Source organism: Schistocerca americana, chromosome 8 (assembly GCF_021461395.2).
Source record: "Schistocerca americana isolate TAMUIC-IGC-003095 chromosome 8, iqSchAmer2.1, whole genome shotgun sequence".
NCBI classification, from domain to species: domain Eukaryota; kingdom Metazoa; phylum Arthropoda; class Insecta; order Orthoptera; family Acrididae; genus Schistocerca; species Schistocerca americana.
The window spans coordinates 501,899,104-501,923,422 of NC_060126.1; the positions used below are offsets into that span (position 1 = coordinate 501,899,104).

Consider the following 24,319-nt stretch of genomic DNA (forward strand, 5'->3'; position numbering starts at 1 on the left):
AAATTCATCTTGCAGTTCATGTTTATATGATAGTTCTTCCACCATTCTTACTGCTCAAGAATCATCTGACAAAGCATCTAAGAATCTGCATTCAGTCTGAAAATTATTACTATAATCCGTTCACCATAAGAATAACCCCGATGTAAACAAACACAAACACGATGATGGGTCAAAGCCTTAGCACACGTAAACCAGTGTTGTTACACTGTTGGAAGTAGGTCATAATTATATATTAGAATCTTATTACTAGGTTACATTAAATGAAACTAAGATATTCAAATTTATTAACAGCCATCAACGTTTTTCTTAATCACGCTTTAGCTACATAGTTTTTATTTCAAAATTCATGTACAGTCGCAGCCTCTGCAGCGTTGTGCTCTGATTGTCATGCTGTTAATGCACAGAATAAAAATGGCTGAAGCTGCTTTCTGTTCTGTAGTAAAACACGCACGTGGAAAATGGTTAAAAAGTGCCGAGAAATAGGCTGCTCTTAATGTTTTTCATAAATTTACGGAGATAATCGGCTTTTAACTTCTACCAGAGTTGTATCTGATGCAGTTGATTGTATTAAACATGTAGCCCAGTTGGTAGCGTAATGTGATGTAACCAAATGTGATTATTTGTCCATTGGTTCAAATCTCCCCAGTACCATCTTTTTATCATTCAATTTGAAGTTCCTACATCTCATTATAAAACTCATAATCATTTTTATGAATAATGCACATCTTGTTTCTAATTACATACTGAATGCAAAATTCCTCTTTCCATTTCAAATACAAATTCTTAATTATCAATGGCTTATGAAAGACAGTTCATAAAAGTTGTTTGAATTAAGAAAATGTAACAGTTTAATTTTTTAAGGCAAAAATCAAAAACCATATTTTCTCTATTTGGACTATGTCCATCGTTTTATACCACAGAGGTAAATAAGTAACGAAGAAACATGAAAAACAATCATTTTCACGGCATCAAGCACATCACACAAATGCTGCATTTTTACATTTGCTGCTGTACCATTACAATATGAACCCAACAGAACTGATCTGGAGCCAAGTGGCAGGATTGGCCTGAGAAGTAACAAGACTGTTAAGCTGCTAGACGTACTGGAACTAACACACACAGCTTTTTAACACTTCACTGCCGAGCACTGGCGGGATATAGAACAGCTCACGATAAAAGAAGAAGAGAAAATGCTGCATCTGTTGGCTTTGTGGATTCTGTTGTTGATAGGCTCATTATCAACGTAGCAGGTGACACTTCCAGAACTGAAATGTATTTGTCGCATTCGGATAAGGAAGGAGCTAAGAGATTAACAGGCGACTGACTGTAAGTAATACCTTCAGTGGCTTCAATATTTGATTGTATGGTGAAATCCTTCAATACTCTTACGTTACACACTGCTTATGCAGAAAAACTATCCTGTAGTTAAGTCAGAAATTTTCATCAGTCTTGTTTTTCATTACAATAGTACGTTAGCTAAAAACAATAACATGTTGCGATTTTCGTCTAGTTGTCTAAGGAGCGTGTTGTGGGAGATTTGCAGTGTATTATTTCATTCTGCTTAAAAATTAAATGACATTCGAAGCTGTATTACTCCTCTGCTTGTTTCTTTTATCATGTGAACTGCAGCTGACCACGTCACTGCAGGCTAGCTTTACCAGCTGACCAACCAGTGCTGTCCAAGTTAAATGTGCTGGTAAAGCCGTTGTCCCGTATTATCGCTAGGTCGATGTGCATGTAACGCACAGCACAAAACATACCCTTATTACTGTACTTGACAGTACTCGAAACAGCTTGGGTGCAGTCCCGCGTGAACCGGAAATCCAATGAGGTTCCAGCAAGCGCGGAAGAGCACACAGTGCAATGTTTACATCAGGTTTCTTCTTATGATGAACGAATTATAATAAGCAGGGCTGTTTCCAGTCAACTGTATGTATGTGTATTATGACAGGAGCTTTTTTCTGGATTACATTAATGCAGGATTCTCTCGTGAATGAATATTCCTCTTTTAATGTTTCACAAACTCTAATCTCATGCAGGTCACATGTTTTAAATACAGAACACAGATTCGAAAATGCATAATCAATCATATTTTATTCCATCAAGCCACAACACAAATTGTGCATTGTTGAAACTTTGCATCACAGTGGCATTCTCTGTCTTCTCAAGAAATCAAGTCGGCAAAACCTGGGTTTAATTTGGTCTCCATTCAAGGGTTCTCACTCTAATATTCAATAGAAATCTGTTCTGCTTGTCAATTGCTCCATCTAAAATACAAAGGATCATCAGCTATTACTCATCTGACTTGTGCCATTTTGTCCTCCATGACCTGGTAGAATTTCTGCTGGACTCTATACCACATTTGCAGCTAAGTTAGAGATTGTCTTTAACCATTATATACCATAGATCTCTTGAACACAAAAAGCATGCCCAGTGTTTGGAAGAAAGCACAGGTCACAACGATCTGAAAGAAGGGCAGCAGAAGTGACCCAAAAAATTGCCATCTATTATCTTTGATATCAATTTACAATAGAATTTTATAATATTTTCTGTGCTCAACTGCAATAAGGTATCTTGAACAGAAAGACCTCTGTGCCAACTAGCATTGATTCCAAAAACTTCGATCATGTGAAACCCAACTTGCGCTTTTGTCACATGTCATCCTGAAAGCCATGTATCAAGGCAACCAGATGGATTATGTCTTGACTTTCAAAAAGCATTTAACTCAGTACCACACGTATGCTTATTATCATAAGTAAGGTCATATTGAGTATCAAATTAAGTGTGTGACTGGATTGTGAATTACTTGTTAGGGAGGACATAGCACATTATCTGGGATAGAGGGTCATTGGCAGATGTAGATGTAACTTTGGTGGGATCCTTGTTGTCCATGTTGCATATTAATGACCTTGCAGACAATATTAATAGTAACCTCAGTCCTTCTGAAGGTGAGACAAGGTATCCAGCATCCTGTAGAACCTGGGCATTTTATTGCCTTCTGCTTGGCTCGATACAACACTGTGCTCACCATTCATCGTCAGCTTGGTGCTGTGTGAGTGCCTGCCTCTGGCGTTTCAGTATCCCTCACTCCGTTCCCTCACTCTGCCCAATGCAGTGCCCAGCCGCCCAACAGGGATGCGGGCAGACAACCTGAGTTGTGCATAGGTTTGTTGTTGTTGACATGGAACAGCCTGTCACTGAAGCCAGGGCACACTTCCCTGGTTTCTTGTTGTACCCGGTGGTGACCACTGAGGCCTTCCATTGGCGGTGCAAAAAAAACATAGTTTAGTAGCATCGAACGTATTACGGCATTTCGTCAATAATTCATCAGACAAAATGTATAGGGAAACAGAAATAAACACTTACTACAACAGCATATATCTCATGCACAGTGAGAGTTTGATATATTCCTGAAGAACATGATAGCAAACATTTGAGAGAGAGAGAGAGGGGGGGGGGGGGGAGGGTGCTTTAGCTATCTTTTTTTCCGTATCTGCATGAGATATAAAATGTAATGACTCAGAAAATCTCTCTCGCACACACACATGCTTGCGTGCGCACACACTCATACAAACAGCACAATTCTTCACTGCTCACAGGGTTTGTGTGGTCACTTTTACGACGAACAGCACAATTCTTCACTGCTCACAGGGCACGTGCGGTCACTTTTATGTGGCAGACATAAGTAGGGGGTGTTTTGATGTTTGGTTGCTTAAGATTTGGTGTAAATCAGGCGTGAACTACCATGTTAATGACACTGCCAGTCTCAGCTAACAATTGCACTCTATCAGTTACCGAATGATTTATGTGCTCTGCTTTGTGTTGAGTTGTGCTTGCTGGTTGTTTCCTTTTCTTATTTTGAAATGAGTGCAGAGAGCAATCCAGGGTTCGAATATGACTCTCACAACACCAGAAGGAATCAGTGATCTATGTCCATTATTACATCGGTTCTGCCTTTCCAGGAGCAGAGAATGTGGATGTAGGCTGCCAGCCCTGTAAAAGGGAGGCATGGCTTGTCCTCCCACTTCGCTCTTCTCCCCTCGACAGCTAGAACTTCTCGTTTGTTTTACATTCATGGCCGACTGCTAGAAAAGTGTCTGCTACAACATGAGTGCCAGTACCGGAAATAATAGAGCATGTATAAATCATTCGAACTTGTAATCTGGATTTTGCGAAGCAAATTTAATCAAATTACTGACATTTAATACTAAAGGCACTGTACTCATCTAAAGCAGCGACTCCATGACTGTTTGCCTGCGGATTGTGATGACCTCAACCCACAGGAAAAATAATTATCAAAATCTGAACTGTGAAGTCCAAGATTCTAGTTGGAAAACCACACTCTTTGTTATACTTCTCAATTGGTCACGATCCCACTTTGTTTATGAACTGAAAACTCTAATAGTCACGAGAAACTGCTCTGAAATTAACCTGAACCGACAAAATTGTGTATATATTCTCTGAAACTTCAAAGACATCTAAGACAATATCTGAAAGGAATTAGAAAAAGTGCCAAAATTTCGTGAATCACACACAATACTGTTAATAATCACATGAACACTGGGGGGTTTCACCATACATATACCCACTTTTGAGTATAATCAGTGTCTCTTAATACTACGACTCGTAGCAATACAATATCAAAAACTTTTTATTACTGGGTAAACAGTCCCTACGTGATTTGACAGCTGACATTTATAATTCCCGCTCACGTCAGGAAAAGCACCAATACGGGAATAGCAGCTTTTACGTTATTGGTCAGAACGCAAGCAATTATGGCGGTCTCCGTAATTTTCGCGCGAAGCCATATTTCGCGACAAAATACTCTTATTAGTCACTATCGTATAACTAGTCTCATAACAATACATAAAACTACATAAAATAACTACAATAATTTTGACATGTAAGGAGAATTAGTCCTAATGAGAGGAAGAAGTTTATGTTTACTGGTGTTTCAACAATGACTACCAGGCAACTTTTAATTCACTGATTGTAATTTTATTTTTGTTGGCAGAAAGCAAACATAAACTAAACGAAGAATTTATTTTAATAGAGTCTGTAATTCTTTTACTTTTAATAGAGAAATAAAGTTTCTAGGTCAGGGGATAGTGTTCGGCGAAATCTCTTTAACTTTTTGTTGCATACACAGCGTTGCATTGAGAAGCACGATGTCGGCGGGTTACAATGATGAGAGCAGGATACAGACAGTTCCGCTGGTTAATCTTCTCTGGCGAAACGCAAATAAAGTTCTGGCACAGCTGTATCATTAACCCCGTGGTGATTAACAAACCACAAGACACCAGTATACAAACGTTGTTGACGTGTCCTCTCTTTCAAAGTACATGACGTAGACATTGCTCGTTTTTACACTTTATGCACTGTCCGCGTTGCTATCGTACGTAATTACAAAGTTCATCACATTCATATAGTCATAGCCACAAATACACAGTTCATAGAATTGTTGTTGTGTGGTAAACGAAATCACACCGTAAACAATGTCCACTCTGTTCTCGCATTTCAAACTTCGACGACGTCACTGAAAATCATTTATATTGCACAGTTAATTAAAGTCTTCACTTTCACGGCTTGATAGAATGTGATATACTACAGTTCCACCACCCAAAACCAATACCAGCAAAGTTCATTTGAATAAAAGCACAGTTCGTGTCGGCCACAACAAAGTAATGTTAGCGGCACTTTCACAGTCCGGTTTATTTGCTCTTAAAGTTAGCTGGCGATGGCATTACATACCGCAGTGGTAAAGAGAATTAACAATCTGATAGTTCAGTATCATTGTCCATACAATTACATACGCTTTTCATGAACCACAGTACTATTTTTCCCGCGCACGCTTCAGACACACCATCCACCATCCCTTCTACTACACAACCACCTTTCGACTATCGATAACACTATCGCTGTCCCCTGTCTATAGATGTTATATCATTATTGTAAATTACATAAATCTTTATAAATTGTTATTGTCTGCATTTTTCACCATTAATAATGTTCCAAAAGAGAACTTTACCACAGGTACAAAGTGAGAAACATACTTATCCATTGGTGAATGAAATAATCACAATTACATCTTTACATTTAAAAACCACAGTAGAATGTTACATAATCGCAATTAAAAATGCCCATATGAACAAAAGAAAAAGAATAGAAATCTAAAGAAAATCACGAAAAAAAATTGTATGTGCGTAATTAGCAATGACTTCACAGGATCCAAGGGTTAGAATAGGCCCGAGGTATTCCTGCCTGTCGTAAGAGGCAACTAAAAGGAGTGTCTCACGTTTTGGCCTTTGTGTGATGGTCCGCTGTAGAGTTTGACCTACATTTTCTAAATTTTTTCGAAGAGCGAGCCAATTGGGGAAGTGCACCTTACACGGTGCATCGTGGTCATCATGCATTGAGATATTTAGCCCACTTTCTCGTCGTGGCATTGCAGTCCTGCTCATTCTCCATCTCTTGGGTGAGGGACACCTTCCTGGGTGTGTTTACCTCCACTCTCTGTGCAATGTCATTTTCTGCGCCGACGATCACCATGGAATTCTTCGCACCTCATATCCGGCAGGGTAGCCAGTCTGTTGTGGTGGGGCTGCCATGTACCCTGTTGGTTGTAGCCCCCTGCTTACACAGTGATCGCTCTGCTTATGCCTTCACTGTTAACTCCCCACGTATGCCAAGGAGTAGATGCCTGTCTCCCTGGGGCATTGGGACTCTCGGCAATGGCCATCCTGCCAGGTGGCCCTTGCTGAGGCTGGAAGTGCTCCTTTGGTGAGGTCCCCTGGTCAGAATGGGTGGCATCAGGGTGGATGACACGCCATGAAGCGTAGTATGTCATCTCTTGCTGGTGGTCCTACACCAGCAGTCTCTAAGCGGTCAAAGTCTAACTTCAGTGTTAAGAAATATGACCCCAAATTGTATCCCTCCCCGGCCACACCATGGGAGGAACGCCAGGCTAAGGATGGCAGTTAAGCTTATTTGCCCCAGTACCTCGTTTATACGAAAGTTGACGGGGAATCTTTCATGCCAATGAACCTTCCGATTTTTGTAGAGCATTTAGAGGGCAAGTTTGGGGAGGTGGAGGGCTTGTCCAAAATGTGATCAGGATGTCTTGATAAAAACAGCATCCTCTGCCCAGTCAAGGGCATTACTCACTTGTGACAAATTGGGGGATGTATCTGTTACCATTTACGCCCTATAAGAGCTTAAATATGGTCCAGGGTATTATATCCCACAGGGACCTTCTTTTGCAGTCTGACGACGAGCTGCACGCCAATTTAGAGTGGCGAGGTGTTCATTTCATGCGGCGCACCCATCAGGGTCCGGGGGATAATCTGGTTGCCACCGGTGCCTTCGTCTTGGCCTTTGAGGGTACTCGAGAAGGTCCGGGTGATGGTCTACTGCTGTGATGTCAAGCCAAATATCCCTCCCCCGTTGCAGTGCTTTAAGTGCTGGAAGCTCGGCCATATTGTCTTCCCGCTGTACTTCCACCATCACATAGCGAGATACTCCATGTGCCCCGCCTCCCATCTATGTCATCTGCGGAGAGCATCATTCACCTTGCTCACCAGACTGCAGGATCTTACAGAAAGAGAGGAAAATCATGGAATACAAGACCTTGGACCAACTGACCTACACTGAGGGAAAGCAAAAATATGAGAGGCTACATCCTGTGCATACAACATCCACTTACGCTGCAGATATGACAGCGATTCTAACATCTTCTGCCCCACCGCGCACAGTTGGCTCTGAGCTGTCAGACTCAACCTGCCCCCTTGATGGTGGGGGCACTTCCCTCTCTGTTGCTCCTGCACCACCTACTCCAGGGCAACCCCCCCCCCCCCCCCCCCCCGCCCCTCCAACCATTGTGACATCAGTCCCCACTTCTGTCGGAGAAGCAAAAATCTTCAGCTCCTCTCATTAGGAAGGGTTCCCTTGGATCACGCCCTTCCAAACGTTCCTACCAGTGGCAAAGCTGACACCCACCTGTGGCCGAAGCAACCACAGGTAGCTGGTCGAAGGGCTTCACGTTCCTTCTCCGTCCCTGAGACTGACTCAGGGAAGCCCTTCCAGCCAGTACAGCCAAAGGTGCAGCGAGAGAAACCAAAAAGAATAAAAACCCCAAAAACCCAGACTTTGCAGTGACACGCATACCACCGCTACCTACAAGCTCTGTGTCTGTGGATGAAGTGGAGATTCTTGCGTCCGCTGAGGACCTAGATCTCTCTGGGCCCTCAGACACAAATGGATTTCAATCACACAGGTACCCATCCAGTGGCAGCAGGTGACCCTGAGGAGTAGACAGCCTCAATGAGTGTTTCATGCCTTCCCAATCTCGCGAGCACGTCATCCTCCAGTGGAATTGCACCTGCAATGTGGACCCCTGCCCTCCATGGCTATAGGGGATATTACAAGAACCATAGTGAATACAATAGTGTCAGGTGGAGTTTGCGTCTCTTTCCTGAACTCTGTTTGTAGTGAACCTGTGCCCATTCAAACTCCTCTTGAAGCTGTGGCTGTCAGGATAAGGACGACGCAGGAAATAACTGTCTGCAACGTATATCTTCCTCCACATGGAGCAGTACCCCTGAATGCAGTGGCTGCAGTGATTGATCAACTCCCTACACCTTTCCTACTGTTGGGAGATTTTAACGCCTATAACCCCTTGTGGGGCGGCACCGTGCTTCCTGGCCGAGGTAGAGATGTCGAATTTTTGCTGTCTCAGTTCGCCCTCTGCATCTTAAATACTGGGGCCCCCACACATTTCAGTGTGGCTCACGGCACTTACTCGGCCATTGGTTTATCCCTCTGCAGCCCAGGATTTCTCCCATCTTTCAGAGGAGAGCACATGATAACCTGTGTGGTAGTGACCACTTCCCCATCTTCCTGTCACTCCCCTGGCGTCGTGCCCATGGACGCCTACCCAGATGGGCTTTCAACAAGGCAGACTGGGAAGCCTTCACTCTGCTGTCACCGTTGAATCTCTCCCACATGGTGCCATCGATGTTGTGGTTGAGCAGGTCACTACAACGATCGTTTCTGTGGCGGAAAACGCGATCCCTTGTTCTTTAGGCTGCCCACGGTGAAAGTCAGTACCGTGGTGGTCACTGGATGTCACTGAGGCAATTGGGGAGCTTCAGCGACATAAGCGGCACCCTTCCCTAGAGCACCTAATAGCCTGTAAATGGCTCCATGCCCACGTTCGCCAGCTTATAAAAAGATGGAAACAGGAGTGTTGGGAGAGATAAGTCTCAACCACTGGGTGCCATACGTTACCTTCCCAAGACTGGACGAACATCAGACGTGCTTTTGGGTACCAGAACTCAACAGGTGTCACTGGCATTAACATCAATGGCGTGTTATCTACAGATGCAAATGCGATTGCTGAGCACTATGCTCGAACCTCTGCGTCGGAGAATTAACCTCCAGCCTTTCACACCCTTAAATGGCAGATTGAAAGGAAAGTCCTCTCGTTCATCACACACCACAGTGAATCCTATAATGCCCCATTTACAGAGTGGGAGCTCCTCAGTGCCCTTGCACATTGCCCCGACACAGCTCCTGGGCCGGTTCGGATCCGTAGTCAGATGATTAAACATCTCTTGTCTGACTGCAAGTGACATCTCATCCTCTTCAACCAGATCATGTGCGATGGCATCTTTCCATCGCAATGGCAGGAGAGCATCATCATTCCAGTGCTAGAACCCAGTAAAAATCCACTTGATGTGGATAGCTATCGGCCCATCAGCCTCACCAACGTTATCTGTAAGCTTCTGGAACGTACTGGAGTTGCTGAGCAGCACCTACAGGGAGCCATCCACAAGGTGCAGTTATGGGCTCTAGCCCACAGCTTCCAGTTTTCGGCCACGAAGTCGTGTGTTATGCATTTCTGTCAGTGTCGTACCATTCATGGAACCAGAACTTTACCTTAATGACAATCCACTCACTGTAGTGGATACATATCAATTCTTAGGATTGGTTTTTGATGGGATTGACTTGGCTTCCTCACCTTCGTAAGCTTAAGCGGAAGTGTTGACAGCATCTCAATGCCCTCAGCTGCCTGAGCAACACCAACTGGGGTGCAGATCGCTCTACACTGCTGCAGCTCTAGACAGCCCTTGTTCAATCCTACCTTGACTAAGGGAGTGTGGTTTATGGTTCAGCGGGGGCCTCAGCGTTGTGTTTACTTGACCCAGTGCACCACTGTGGCGTTTGACTAGTGACGGGAGCTTTTAGGATGTGTCCAGTGACCAGCTTCCTGTTAGAGGCTGGAGTCCCTCCATTGAAGGTTAGGTATGCACAACTGCTCGCCAGTTACATTGCACACATTCGTAGTTCTGCGCATCCAAATTACTGTCTCCTTTTCCCAACCACGATGGTTCATCTCCCGCATCGACGGCCCAGGTCAGGGCAGAACTGGAGTCCTTACCTTTACCACCTATACGTGATCTCCATGCAAGTACACCTCCATGGTGTATACCTAGGCCGTGTTTTTACCTGGACCCTTCACATGGCCCTAATGACTCAGTCAACCCCGCGCTTCTCCGCTACCACTTCCACTCAATTCTTGACATTTACCAAGGTCAGAAAGTGGTTTACACTGATGACTCGATGGTTGATGGTCGTTTCAACTTTGCGTATGTCCATGGAGGACGTATTGAACAGCATTCCTTGCCCAATGGCTGAAGTATTTTCACTGCAGAGCTGGTGGCTATATCTCACGCTCTTGAGCACATCCGTTCATGCCCTGCGGAGTCATTTCTTTTGTGTACTGACTCCTTGAGCAGCATACATGCTATCGACCAGTGCTACCCTCGTCGTCCTTTGGTAGTGACCATCCAGGAGTCCATTTATGCCCTGGAACGGTCCAGTCGTTTGGTGGTGTTTGTTTGGACCCCAGGTCACGTCGGAATCCCAGGCAACCAGTCTGCCGACAAGGTGGACAAACAGGCTATACGGAAACCGCTTATGGAGATCGGCATTCGAATAGCTGACCTGCGTTCGTTTTTACACCGCAAGATTTTTCAGCTTTGGGAGACGGAATGGCTTAGTCTCGGTATGCATAACAAACTGTGTGCCATTAAGGAGACTGTGAATGTACGGAAGTCCTCCATGTGAGCCTCTCGCAGGGACTCTGCCGGTTCTGCATTGGCCATGCTTGGGGACCCACGGCTACCTCCTGCGCCGTGAAGACCCGCCTCGGTGCAGCGCCTGGTTGACAGTGGCCCATATTCTGGTGCACTGTCCCACTTTGAGTGCCCTGCGACGAAATCTTGGGTTGCTAATTGTATCTGACATCGCCTCATCGGCTGATTTAGTTTTATGTTTTCTTCATGAGGGTGAGTCTTATCATTTGATCTAAGTTTTAGCACATGTCCTTTGTCCCTCTGTATCCTCCACCCTAGTGCTTTTATGGTGGAGGTTTTAATGTGTTGCAGTGTGGCTGGCTTCTCCTTTTTATTCTTATGGTCAACCCGCCATGGTAATCTCCTTTGTCGTTTTAATATCTTGTACCTGTTTCTTTTGTTTTCTTGTCCCCTTTGGTCCATTTAAGTGTTTGTTGCCCTTCCATCATTCTTGTGGTTTTTCCTTTCATTCCGTTTTGTGTTGTAAGTCTCGTTTGTTTTATTCTCACCCTTGTGGCATTGTTTTATTCGAAACAAGGGACCAGTGACCTATCAGTTTGGCCCCCCCCCCCCCCCCCCTCAATCAACCAACCAATCCATGACTTTGGGATAACAGCTTCAAAAGATTTAGTAGGAACTATATTGGAAATTCATTCCTTGTTGGAAATAAATCTGTCACTCTCAAATTGAAATCTTCAGTTTTAGCCTCAAATGACTTTTCACAGGATAGCATCCCTAAGGCACTCAGTCGTTCTTCTTCCATGGTGTTGCACAGGAACATTTTAATTCTCTTGAGCCTTGAAAAGCATCTCTCAGCTTCTAATGTCGAGATAGGTGTCGTTATTAGCAGTTTCAGAATATTTTAACAGTCTTGTCAAATGTGTCACAAAGTTCATCCTCTAGAATGAGTGAAAGAAATGGAACTATGCCAGAAACTGCTCTCAACTCAAGCTAACATAGAAGACTTGAAGCTCACCCCTCTAATTTCTTTTTTCCAGAAATGTATATGTGTATGTAATTTGAAGGAATTTGTGTGGAAAATTTGTGATGTATTTGTCAAACTGATTTACATCAAATAAGTTGGCTGCAGTGAGGTTTCCAGTGAACTGAAAATGTAATATTGTTTCAGAAAGGATGGCAACGCACACTTCCAAAGCATCTCTCTTTTTTATGCCCATCAAAAGTCCGTGGATTCTTGGCAGGCATCATTTCATCATTTTTGAAACTAATATCATTAAGGATTGAGTCAGTGTCATCTCTCTTGTTTTGCATTACCACTTTAAAGTTTTGGGTGTCTTGTTCTGCTTTGGTCAGTTCGGTTATCTTCTTCTGGAGCTGATTAAAAAGTACGTCTGCATGAGGAATTATCTTATAGAAAAATGATAGTCAGAAAATGAATTCGTTATCCTGCAGTCTTTGTTTGTATGAACCAACTTTTTCAATATTAGAAGATAGTTTTATGCTCTCAGTTGTTTCAGTGTCTTCCATAACAGCAGTAGTATCTTCCCTGTTTTCAAAAACATCTTTTACCACTACTGAATGGTAATTCCATCTCGTGACACACACACAGGACAAGCTTTTTTGAATAATGCTATGCACACTTTTGATGTTTGTGGCGAGTAAAAGAAAAGAACAAAGAAGTAACTGAAAGATGTGCAAAAAATATACAGGCTTTGCGATTAACAGAGGCTGCCATAGATATAATAAAGTTGAACTGATGTGCATAACAATGGATGTAGTTTTCATTTGGGTATTTGTCTTTAATTAGTTTCTGGACGAGATTCGACTTGCCACTCCTAATGTTTGCACCATCGTAGCTGTGAGCTATTAGTTTTGCTGAGTCATCGCCAATTAATGATTCAATTTCTTTCACAGTATTCTCAGCTATAGTATGAACATTCTGACTTCCTGGATTAACAAAGTTCCAAAATCTTTCAACAGGTTTCCCCTCAACACTATAACGCAAAACAATAACCAATTGAAATTTGCAAGTCACATCTGTATTTTCATCCGCAATGATTGCAACATAATCGGCACGTTTTATCTCTTTACGAAATTCATCATGGTATACTTCCAACATGCATTGCAGTAGTTCATTTTGAAGAGTGTTAGAAATGCCCTTGAACACTGATGCTTGACTAAGATGAACGTGAAGATCTTTATCCTGTTCCGCACTGAAGTGAATTAGCTCACAGAAAATACCCTTATTTTGGGAGGCATCAGATTCATTGTGGCCCCTGAGAGCCAGTTCCAAAGCACCACAGAATTGAATACATTTTACAGTTGAATTCAATATATCTTTTCTAGAAGTTTGCTGTTGCTGTCAGTTGTCTGTCTATATTGCGAATCTAATTTCTGCTGAACGTTGGTTTTGGCTGGAAATGAAAGAAAAGCACATTATTCATGTGTCACTTTGACATTTCATGTACTTTTATTTTAGACCATATATGCCCAATATCAGTTATTTCAGTCTTACCCCAATGAACATCTCCCCCAAATAACATACAAGGAAAACAGTTTTTCTTTCTTCACAGCCACGAATCCATTTGCTTTTTGGTAAATTTCCAGATTGAACTTATGGCATCGATTTTTTGTTTGCTGCTGCGGATTCAGATTTTTTTCGCTGAGAGTCCTGTCACTAACAAGGGAACCTCCCCATCGCTTCCCCCTCAGATTTAGTTATAAGTTGGCTCAATGGATAGGCCGTGAAAAACTGAACACAGATCAATCGAAAAAACAGGAAGAAGTTGTGTGGAACTATGAAAAAAATAAGCAAAATAGACAAACTGAGTAGTCCATGTGCAAGAAAAAAATTCAGATAAAAACACTAGATAGGCCACTCCCGAATCTGAATCTGCAGCAGCAAACAAAAAATCGATGCCATAAGTTCAATCTGGAAATTTACCAAAAAGCAAATGGATTCGTGGCTGTGAAGAAAGAAGAACTGTTTTCCTTGTATGTTATTTGGGGGAGATGTTCATTGGGGTAAGACTGAAATAACTGATATTGGGCATATATGGTCTAAAATAAAAGTACATGAAATGTCAAAGTGACACATGAATAATGTGCTTTTCTTTCATTTCTAGCCAAGGACAGTGTGAGCTCAGGAGCGCCGTGGTCCTGTGGTTAGCGTGAGCAGCTGCAGCGTGAGAGGTCCTTGGTTCAAGTCTTCCCTCGAGTGAAGAGTTCAATTTTTTATTTTCGGACAATTATTATCTGTCCGTCCGTCTGTCCGATACGAGGTAACTGCGCCGTAGTATTGGGACGCTACACCTAAACAATTAGCACACCCACAAGAAAACCTAATTCAGGCAAGGTAGAAGAACCTTTTTACCCATTCGCCAAGTGTACAAGTTAGGTGGGTCGACAACATATTCCTGTCATGTGACGCACATGCCGTCACGTGTCATATAGAATATATCAGACGTGTTTTCCTGTGGAGGAATTGGTTGACCTATGACCTTGCGATCAAATGTTTTCGGTTCCCATTGGAGAGGCACGTCCTTTCGTCTACTAATCGCACGGTTTTTCGGTGCGGTCGCAAAACACAGACACTAAACTTATTGCAGTGAACAGAGACGTCAATGAACGAACGGACGGATCATAACTTTGTGAAAATAAGGAAAGTAAACTTTTCACTTGAGTAAAGACTTAAACCAAAGACCTCTCGTTCCGCAGCTGCTCACGCTAACCACAGGACCACTGCGCTCTTGAGCTCACATTATCCTTGATGTTGCCTATCTTGCGCATGGACTACTCAGTTTGTATATTTTGCTTATTTTTTTCATAGTTCCACACAACTTCTTCCTGTTTTCTCAATTGATCTGTGTTCAGTTTTTCAAGGCCTATTGACTGTGCCAGCTTATAACTAAGTCTGAGGGGGTGCGATGGGGAGGTTCCCTTGTAAGTGACATTTTTAATAACTTGTTTACTTTGTTCACATTTGCTATTTTCACAGTCAACTGAATTTTCCCTTACAGATAACACTGTGCACACAGCTATATACAGTCAATTACATGATCTCACAATAAGAACAACATATTCGGACAGAACTGTATTACATGAACGCAAAGAGTATAAACAGAAATACTACACCGTTGTTTGAAAAACAGATGCTCAACAGGTGGTGAATACGTTAGATTTTTTGTTCTGTTCCTATAGCCCTGCTGTTGTGAAATATGCCAATATTGAAATAATGCCTCTTAGTTTCAGAATCTAAGGGCATAATTATTTCACATTGTATATAACTATTTATAATGATAATTAATTTTATTATTTCAGTGTTTGATTTAATTAAGCATTAATTTCCATTTAGGAATGCTTTAGCATTCGCTTGCAGAAAGATTATAGAACTAGTTTGCACCCCGATGTATTCTAACGTGATCACTAAATGGCAGATCATGCTTCTGTAGTTCTGCACTGTAATGCTCTCTGGCAGAAGGAACGTAAAGCTCTGTGCCAGAGCAGCTGTGGCTCCATTCACCGCCATAAGAAGCGTATAGAAACAGACCGCCGATCCTTTCGCACAGTGCTTATTAGAGCAGATGGTACCAGTGTGCAGTTGACTCAGAGCTTCAGAAAACCACTGTGAGAGCGCGCGCAGCGAAACGTACCTTTTCAAATCAGAATATACATACTCTGGAACAGTGTTCTGCTCGCAATTCGTATAGATTTCTCTTTCTTTCTTTTTCATACAAGTGGGGCCACAGCACAGTGGCACTACCTCAGAAGCTGCCCCTGTTTGTATCACTGTGTGTTTACCATGCAATGTGACCAGCAAGGATCTGTGAAGGCTATTTGGCATGGTTTACATTTACACTTGCACAGATGTAAGTATTGCTTTGTGTACTAGCATGATGTGGTGGAAAAGATATGTCTTTTAAGGGATGTCTTTTAAGGGGAGTTCACAGCTTATTTAAATGCGTTTATTTTGAACCAGGTGTAGGTGGTACCGAGTGATAACAGCTCTATGTTGTCAGGATGGTGTTGTGGAACCTGTAGGGTATCTTTCAGTGCTAATAAAACACGGTTAGCGAGTTAATATTTATTCATTCAGATATACAGTCGTGTCTCTTCTCGTCAGCCTCATCTGATTCCTCGTGTCAATGACGCAATTCTGTTGACTCCTGTTGTAGGCTCAGGTGCTAAGCCTCCCGCTCCAACAATCTGGCCGAAGTCTTGCGGTCTGAAATCCGCTGTCTGCAGGTGAAGCCATAGCAAGAGATTATGTCCTCACACTGTTGTTACTGTTCTCACTCCCTCTCCAGAAAATCATGATGATTCATGGTAAATGATTGGTATGTATCACACTGTCGAAAACCGTGTAGTTGGCTGATCCAGACCCCAACAGACAGTTAGGCCAAGACACCCAGAAGTGCCTTTAGCAAGGATCAGGAAACAGGCACTAGACAGCCCTCTTATCCAGCAGTGATGACGAAATTAGTGGGGCAAGCACTGCAAGATGTACTGGCGTTGGAAGACCCTCACTTGGATGCTATCATCTTGGAAACAGCAAGCATTGTGTTCATGAGAGGTGCTGGAACATCTATTACGTGGGTGTCACTACACTGTAATAATCATTAAATCTAGGGCTTCGGTACAAAAGCCATCAATCTTGATGACCAATTGAATTCAGAGCTGGAGAACTGCAGTATATATGAAGACATGTGGGAGATAATGACATGAGACTCTTGTCTGTTATGACTGAATGTGATCTGCTTCTTTACTAATGGTGAGGAGTCCTTATTCTCTTGTGTTTGTTTGATGATTTGTTACAGGCCATTAACAGCACTGGAACTGTCAACTCTGTGAAGTGTGTTATTGCATCTAAAGTATAGTTTATTGCTCCATGTAACAAGAGCTAATAAATCTCTCGACTCTTCGTCAGTAAAAAAGACACACACACACCATTCATACACACAAGCAAACACACCTCATGCACACATGACTGCCAACTAAAAAACTGAAATAACTGATGTAAAATGATGCTGGCGTGGCATTGGACATCACTTAGCGTATACAAACTTTGCATGGTTAAGTTTCCTGACACCAAGGTCGTGCTCTAACACAACACATCTGAACTGATAAACAGGTCACGATTCGTACCATATCTCCTGCCGCTGCCAAGTTCTACTCAGCTTGGCGGCTGATGGGAGTAATGAGGATTGTTTGTTCGAATAAAGGTATCATGACCAATCACAGTCATTTCCAAACTGTCTGCTGCGCATGAGCAGCTTTGTGGATGTTCTGATCATCATGACATCTTTGTCAAACCTTATTTAGCATGTTTTGTCGTTTGGCCACTTGTAGCGTTAGCTGACACCTTTGCCCAGTTTTTGTTGCTCAAAGCCTCAAATGTTTTTGATTTAAACTCGGTGCTAGTAACGTTTTTTTTATACTTAGGAAGACATGTTTCAAGTTTTTATTCTTCTTGTCAAGCGCAATATTTATGTAAGTATTTTATGTGACATTTCACAAACTAACAATTTGAGTGAGAGATTGTGTGTGAGTGGTTTTCTGTGTAATTGGGGGACACAGTACCGGATAACTTCAAAAAGACAACTACATTGCAAGAGACACAGAACAACACATAAGCCAGTACTGCACAGAATACTTAAGTAAATATTTTCACTAGGCAGTGAGAATGAATTCTCGAAATAGGTCTTGCTAAGCATGAAAAAATAAGTAACTGTTGCAGTGTTTCATTATTCAAATAATGAATGAGAGCTACATGCTTTCCAAAAACATTGATTATGATGTATGGAATTAAGTCAAACATTTCTATTTCCCAGACAGTTACTAGTTCTAGTTATATCAGTGGTTTTTATTGTATAATAAACCTTTACATGTAACTTTTACCACTTAAAATGTTTTTTCCTCATTTTACATTTTCCAACATTTATTGGTCAAATAATAGGGAAGTGCAGTGTCTGCAAAAGAGATTGGTTGCAAAATATTTGTGTGACCCACCTTAAAATATTGCTCAGGTGAGTGGAACCTATTCTAAGCAAGACTAACAGGTGATATGGAATGTATACAAAGTATGGCAGCACAAAGTTTATTTGACCAATAGGAGATCTTCATGGAGATACTGAAAGAACTTAACTGGCAAACACTTGAAGATAGATGCAAGCTATCTGTGAGAGCTTACTAAGTAAGTTTCAAGAACCAATTTTAAGTGATGAATCTACAAATATACTACAATTCTCTATGTATCACTCCTGTAGAGAACACAAAGACCATCCTAATTACAGTGTGCACAGATGCATTTAAGCAATCATTCTTCCCACATTCCATACGTGAATGGAATGGGAAAAAGACCTAATAACTTGTACGATGGGAAGTACCCTCTACCATGCAATTCACAGTGGTTTTCAGAGTATTGCTGTAGGTAAGTGTACCTTTCGTGAAATACTCTCATTGGGAACAGATTTGCCAGTCTACTTCTTCAGATATGATTTCATAATGTTGTTGTCTAGTTTGGGAAAGGGGAATACTAAGTGCCAAAATTGCTGCAATGGTGTCGCCATAAAAAAAATTATTTCTACTTTTTTAACTCACAGATACCAATGCCTCAGTAATACACAATTGTCGTTGTACTGTTACCATGTTGTAGTTCCTTATTCTTGGCATGGCTGGCACTTTATATATTTTTGTTGGTGCTTTTTATCAACTGGATTGAGACGTTAGAAATGCTCCACCTTACAGTAGATTTGTCGCCCTGAATACTATCACTGATACAGTCCTCTAGTGCTCATAATCTATTTTGGCATCTTGGATGCAGACAAAAAAATAAATAAATAAATAAGCAAAAGGACACCATAAGTCATACAAACTGAACTCAATACTGTTTGAGATGTACTGAACCTCATGGAGTGGGCACGAGACCGCAACTACATGTTTAATCAGCATAGCAACCATTGTCATACTGAAGTATTTCAGTAATCTAACTTGCATGTCTGCCCTACTTTTTGAAAATCAAAATACTGGACAAACTTTTGAATGCATGTCTTCTGTGAGAAACTCTTTCAGGCCAAAATTCAAATATTGAGACTTGGTCTCAAAAATAGGGTAAACAAAATACATTATGAAAGGATTACAGGCGGAGAAGAAGAAAAATATGCTAGAAAATGTGTTTATGCCGCAAAGAGGTTCAACTGAATCACAGTTGGGAGCATTTATTTCGTGTTTTCTTTGTAGTATAAGTCATATAAAACCATTTGTATAGCAAAAAATGTAAAAACATGTAAAAGCCCTGGATCATTGTCACAATAGCGGTGTTGTCAGAGGAACAGGACATAGTGTATGTTCTACAACTGCCAAAATCAACAAAGATTACAAATATTATATACTCTTGTGGGAACTTAGGATATAATTTTATAAATATTTTACATAAATAGCAATCAACAATTTGTGTGCTTTGCTTTGTTGAATGTAAATGCAAGTATCTGCTGTAGAACTAATAAGCATTCCCGCCCCCCTCATGAATGAGTTGAAACTTATTATTCCAGCTATGAGGTGACTGCATAAGTGCATACAATGATTTTGTGAGGCGACAAATACGACCTGACCCATCATCGAAACCTTCTGGTTGAGTCATGTATACTTCTGTATCCAAGTCACCATACAAAACTGCAGTTCAGACATCTAATTGACCAAGTTCCAAATTTTCTTCTGCTGCAATCGCTATTATAGCACAAATACTGCCATAAAGAGCAACTGGACTAAAAGTTCCATCAACCTGGCATGTTGAAACATATTGCACACAACCAAGTAAGCACAGTATCGATCAGTTGATCCATCAGGTCTATTTTTAATATGAAGTGCCCATCGATTATTGATAACACCTCTTTTTTTGTACAGGTATTTTCTTCAGAGGACTTCATTTCTTAGCTTTTATCACATTAAACCGTTTATTGGAATTACTACTTTCCGTAGCTTTGTTGAAGTTTGGTGGCTCAAGCTTCGTTTTTGTCAGGCAAACTAATGTGTTTGCTTCTTGAGACTCCTGAAGGTGTTATCCCAATTATAGTTACTAAATTTCACTTGGGGACGTATTTTATGAACTGGTTGACGATTTGGCAACTTATTCCAATATTCTTGGTCACTAGTCACAAGCTGATCGACAGTAGATCCACTTTGTTCTCCAGTTTCTTCAGGTATGGAATAAAATTCCAATTATATCAAATTTCCAGTTGCACATAGTTTTTCTGGTTGAAAATCAACATTGCACAATTTTGTCACACAATGTTTCGATGGAATCCACACTTTGTAACGATTGTTGTCAGTCACGTAGCCAATGAAATGGGCAGGCATAGCTTTGTCATCAAACTTTGAATGAAATTCTTTTGCAAATAAACATAGCATTTGGATCCAAAAAATTTGTAGATAGCTGAAACACTTAAACATTTTGCCAGACCACAATTCGAAAGGTGTATTACCTTCAGCATGTGACTTCCCAGTACAATTGAGTAGAAAAGCAACTGTGTCACTTGCACGAGTCCAAAATGATCTAGGTAATGTGCTAGATGTTAACATTGAGTGAGCTAATTCAGCTATATTTTTATTTGCTTGTTCAGCAGCATCATTTTGCTCACACCCAAACCTCCAGATGTCAGCCAATCAGATTAGTACCAAGCATTGTGTGTTGATAAAGTATCTACCAAAACACCAATTTAGTTCATGCTGTGTGCTGTTGTCACGCAGAAGGTGGGCAAACAGTAATTAAAAGTAACACCAGAACTATGGAGTATAGGCAAAACGTATAAAGATCTCTGGCAGGTGAGTTGGTAGGGTGTCAGATTGTCATTCTAAAGATCCTGAGTTGAAAACTCGCTGATTGTAGTGTTTTTTTCCCAGTCTGTTTTTGCTTCGTTGGTTGAAAGTAACAAACCTAAGAGTACATTTATATAGGCAGGTGTGGTGTTATCTATACAAATGTGTGCTATAGGTTTGCTTCTTTCAACTAACAAAGTGAAAGCAGACTGCCAAAAGAACATTGCTATAAACTCAGAAACGTCCTTTTACATGGCAGAAAAATGTTCTCCCATAAAACAATTTCACACGTAATCTGTTACTTTTTAATTATCATTTATGCATCTTCTAGTGGACAACAGTACACAGCACAAACTAAGCTGTTGTTTTGGTTGGTACTCGATTGATGCACAACATTTGGTACTGATCTGAGTGTCTTGACATCTGGACATGTAAAATAAAACTTAAAACCATGTTCTTGTAGCACTGCAGCTACCATGTTACAATTACTCTCTCCTCCACCATCAGACCAAAGTACTTTTACCTTATGACCTGTACCGAGCGAGGTGGCGCAGTAGTTACACACTGGACTCGCATTCGGAAGGACGACGGTTCAATCCCGCGTGCGGCCATCCTGATTTATGTTTTCCGTGATTTCCCTAAATCACTCCAGGCAAATGCCGGGATGGTTCCTCTGAAAGGGCACGGCCGATTTCCTTCCCCATCCTTCCCTCATCCGATGAGACCGATTACCACGCTGTCTGGTCTCCTTCCCCAAACAAACCAACCAACCAACCAACCAACCTTATGACCAACAGCATAACACTCCTTCAAAAATGTTTTCAAATTGTCAGCTGCTTTAGATTTATTTTGCATGAAATATATCCAAATGAAGCAATCATCTCTCAAAATAAGATAGTAACGAAAACCATTTATAGAGTTAGCAGACATTGGTCTATTAACGTCTGCATTGATCAGCTCACTGAAAGTTTGTGGACAATCTCTGGTGTGGCGAAATGGTTTGCGGTGGGATTCCCAAGAACGCATCCATCACAAAATGATGTAGTATCAGAACACTTAAATGATATACCAAACTAAGAGAGCAAATTTTGTACATGACGTTTATCTTGATGACAGTCTCTCATGCCAACATTGCAGTTGTTCTTCTGAAGTTCATAAATTAATCATTACTTGTGAATCTGGAGGACAGACTCACATGTTTGTAATAAAGGCTGGACACATAACTCTTCCTGTTATGACTGTTTCACTATGTTGTTATCATAATTCACATTATATCCACGTTGTGCAGCTTGATGCACAGAGAAAAGTTGGTGTCTGATATTGGGTACATACCAGTCACTTTCAAGCAAAGCAGTTGTCCCTCATTTGTTGAGGAATGTTTGAGTATGAATACTGCTAGCCCTCTGTGCAAAAATAATTTCTTTGCCAGCTGTCTGTTACACATTGCGGAATCTGAAACTTTTCAAATGTATTGAAATGGTGTTCATTTGGTGAAATGTTCGAAGTCCAAGCATCTGCACTATCACAATTAACATGAAGCAACAAGCTAGTGCCTGTTTGGTTTGCTGCTCACTTTTAAACAGGAAATCAAATTGTTATTGTTGTTAGCTGTCGTTTGTACTTCTGTGGCCATGTGCTTTCGACAGTTCGCGACAATATGTTCAGCTTTCTTGCAATACAGACATGTACAACTTTCTTTCTTTCTTTGAATGTCATAACACAACTGAAGCATCATGCCTGCCATTCCACAAATCTTTCAGTCTCACGAATATCCTAGTAAATAAAAAAATAGTCTAGTGAATGAATACTATAATTATCACAATCTGAAATGTTCAAACCTGGTCCCATAATTTGTTGTGGTCAACTTAGGCTATAATTCATACAGTAAAAACACGAAAACAAAAGGAAACTCTTAGGAGCAAAGAATGCCACACAACACAAAACTAAGCACTGCCGTAGGAGAGGACAGGAGCCGCCACTGCAAAAAAAGAAAAAAAAATTCTTTCAAGAAAATTATTTAAAAGTATATTTCATAGATTTTTTAACAGGGTCAGGCCTGAAACTTTTTTGTGGCTACTTAAGCCATCATTTGCCTTCCAAACAAACTATCATATGGCCACCCTTGCATCTAGATGTATACCATACTTTTTGTGTGTGTTTCTTGTTTAGGAAGGAAAGTAATGAGGGCATAGTCATTAACATTTTCAATTTCTTTCATTGTGTTATATAATTTTTGAGTGCTGTAGCAAATATTTCCTTTGTATTTTACAGGCAGCAAGAACTTTTTCAAGTACTGAAGGCATACTCAATCATGAACAAAACTGTTGGCTACTGCCAGGCACAGGCTCCGATTGCAGCTTTCCTGCTAATGCACATGCCAGCTGAACAAGCATTTTGGTGCCTAGTCTCCATTTGCGACAAGTACCTTGTGGGCTACTACAGTCAAGGAATGGTATGTATAGTGCTACTGAGACTTCTTGCATAGAAAAGAGTTAACAAAAATTAAAAGCATGTTGGAAATAAAGATTGGGGGACTTAGATTCACACACTGTGAATAGGTTAGCAGATTATAGTAATGCGCCTATGAAACCACCTGGAGAAAATTATTGTTTCATTAGATTTTTGAAAAAAGGGAGAGGGTTATTTTGGAGTCAGTCCCAAGGAAGAACATGAGAGGCACTGATAAGAGATGGAAAAGCAAGGTGTTGAAGATAATGAAGTAAGTTTGAAAAGATCTTCTGTTAGTCAGTAATTGAAGTGAAAAAGGATAATCTGTATCGTCACAAAACAAGCTCTTGTGTTACGCAACATCGACAATTAAATATGAAAAAGCACATGTATTTACTGTAAAAATAACAACTTTATAAGTTGTGGATGTGTCTCAGTAGAACTTTCGACCATGCCTGTCAATTAAAATTACTTTCATTGATTTGTAGAAAGTTTCATTTACATTTATACTCCGCAAACCACCCAACAGTGTGTTTCACAATGGAAAAGTGGACTGTAAGTAAAGAGGGAGAAATTTTGAAGAATATGTTGACATAGAATCTTGGTAGAATGGAAATTGGAAGAACCAGATAGGAAATGACTTTGATAGTCCTGTAAACACAGCATGGCAGATAATCCATAACGTTGACCAACTACAGAGTTTAGTGTTACATTCATTTCTTTAGGCAATAGCGTGGGATTTGCCAGTGGGGAGGGGGAGTGTGGAATGGAAAGTAAAGTGGATTAGAATAAATTTAGTACTAGCTAAGATCACAATTTTCCTCTAGCACACCAATGATTTGGGTTTTGTGAAAGGAAATTCTGCGTTAATGTCAAATCATAATAAAAATTTCCATGCTAGTGTCAAAGATATTATCTTTACATAATTCAAATTTCACTTGAAGCTGTACACTATAGAAATG

The 24,319-nt window shown here is 41.0% G+C and overlaps 1 protein-coding gene across 2 annotated transcripts in view; it reads left to right on the plus strand.

Annotated features, from left to right (window-relative positions):
• LOC124545276 (TBC1 domain family member whacked) overlaps positions 1-24,319 on the plus strand; it is an 89,938-nt gene that overhangs the window by 43,177 nt on the left and 22,442 nt on the right. For both annotated transcript variants that reach the window (XM_047124158.1, XM_047124160.1), the window contains exon 5: positions 23,181-23,361. In XM_047124158.1, coding sequence (XP_046980114.1) covers positions 23,181-23,361 — 181 coding nt within the window. The remainder of the gene's footprint in view (positions 1-23,180; positions 23,362-24,319) is intronic.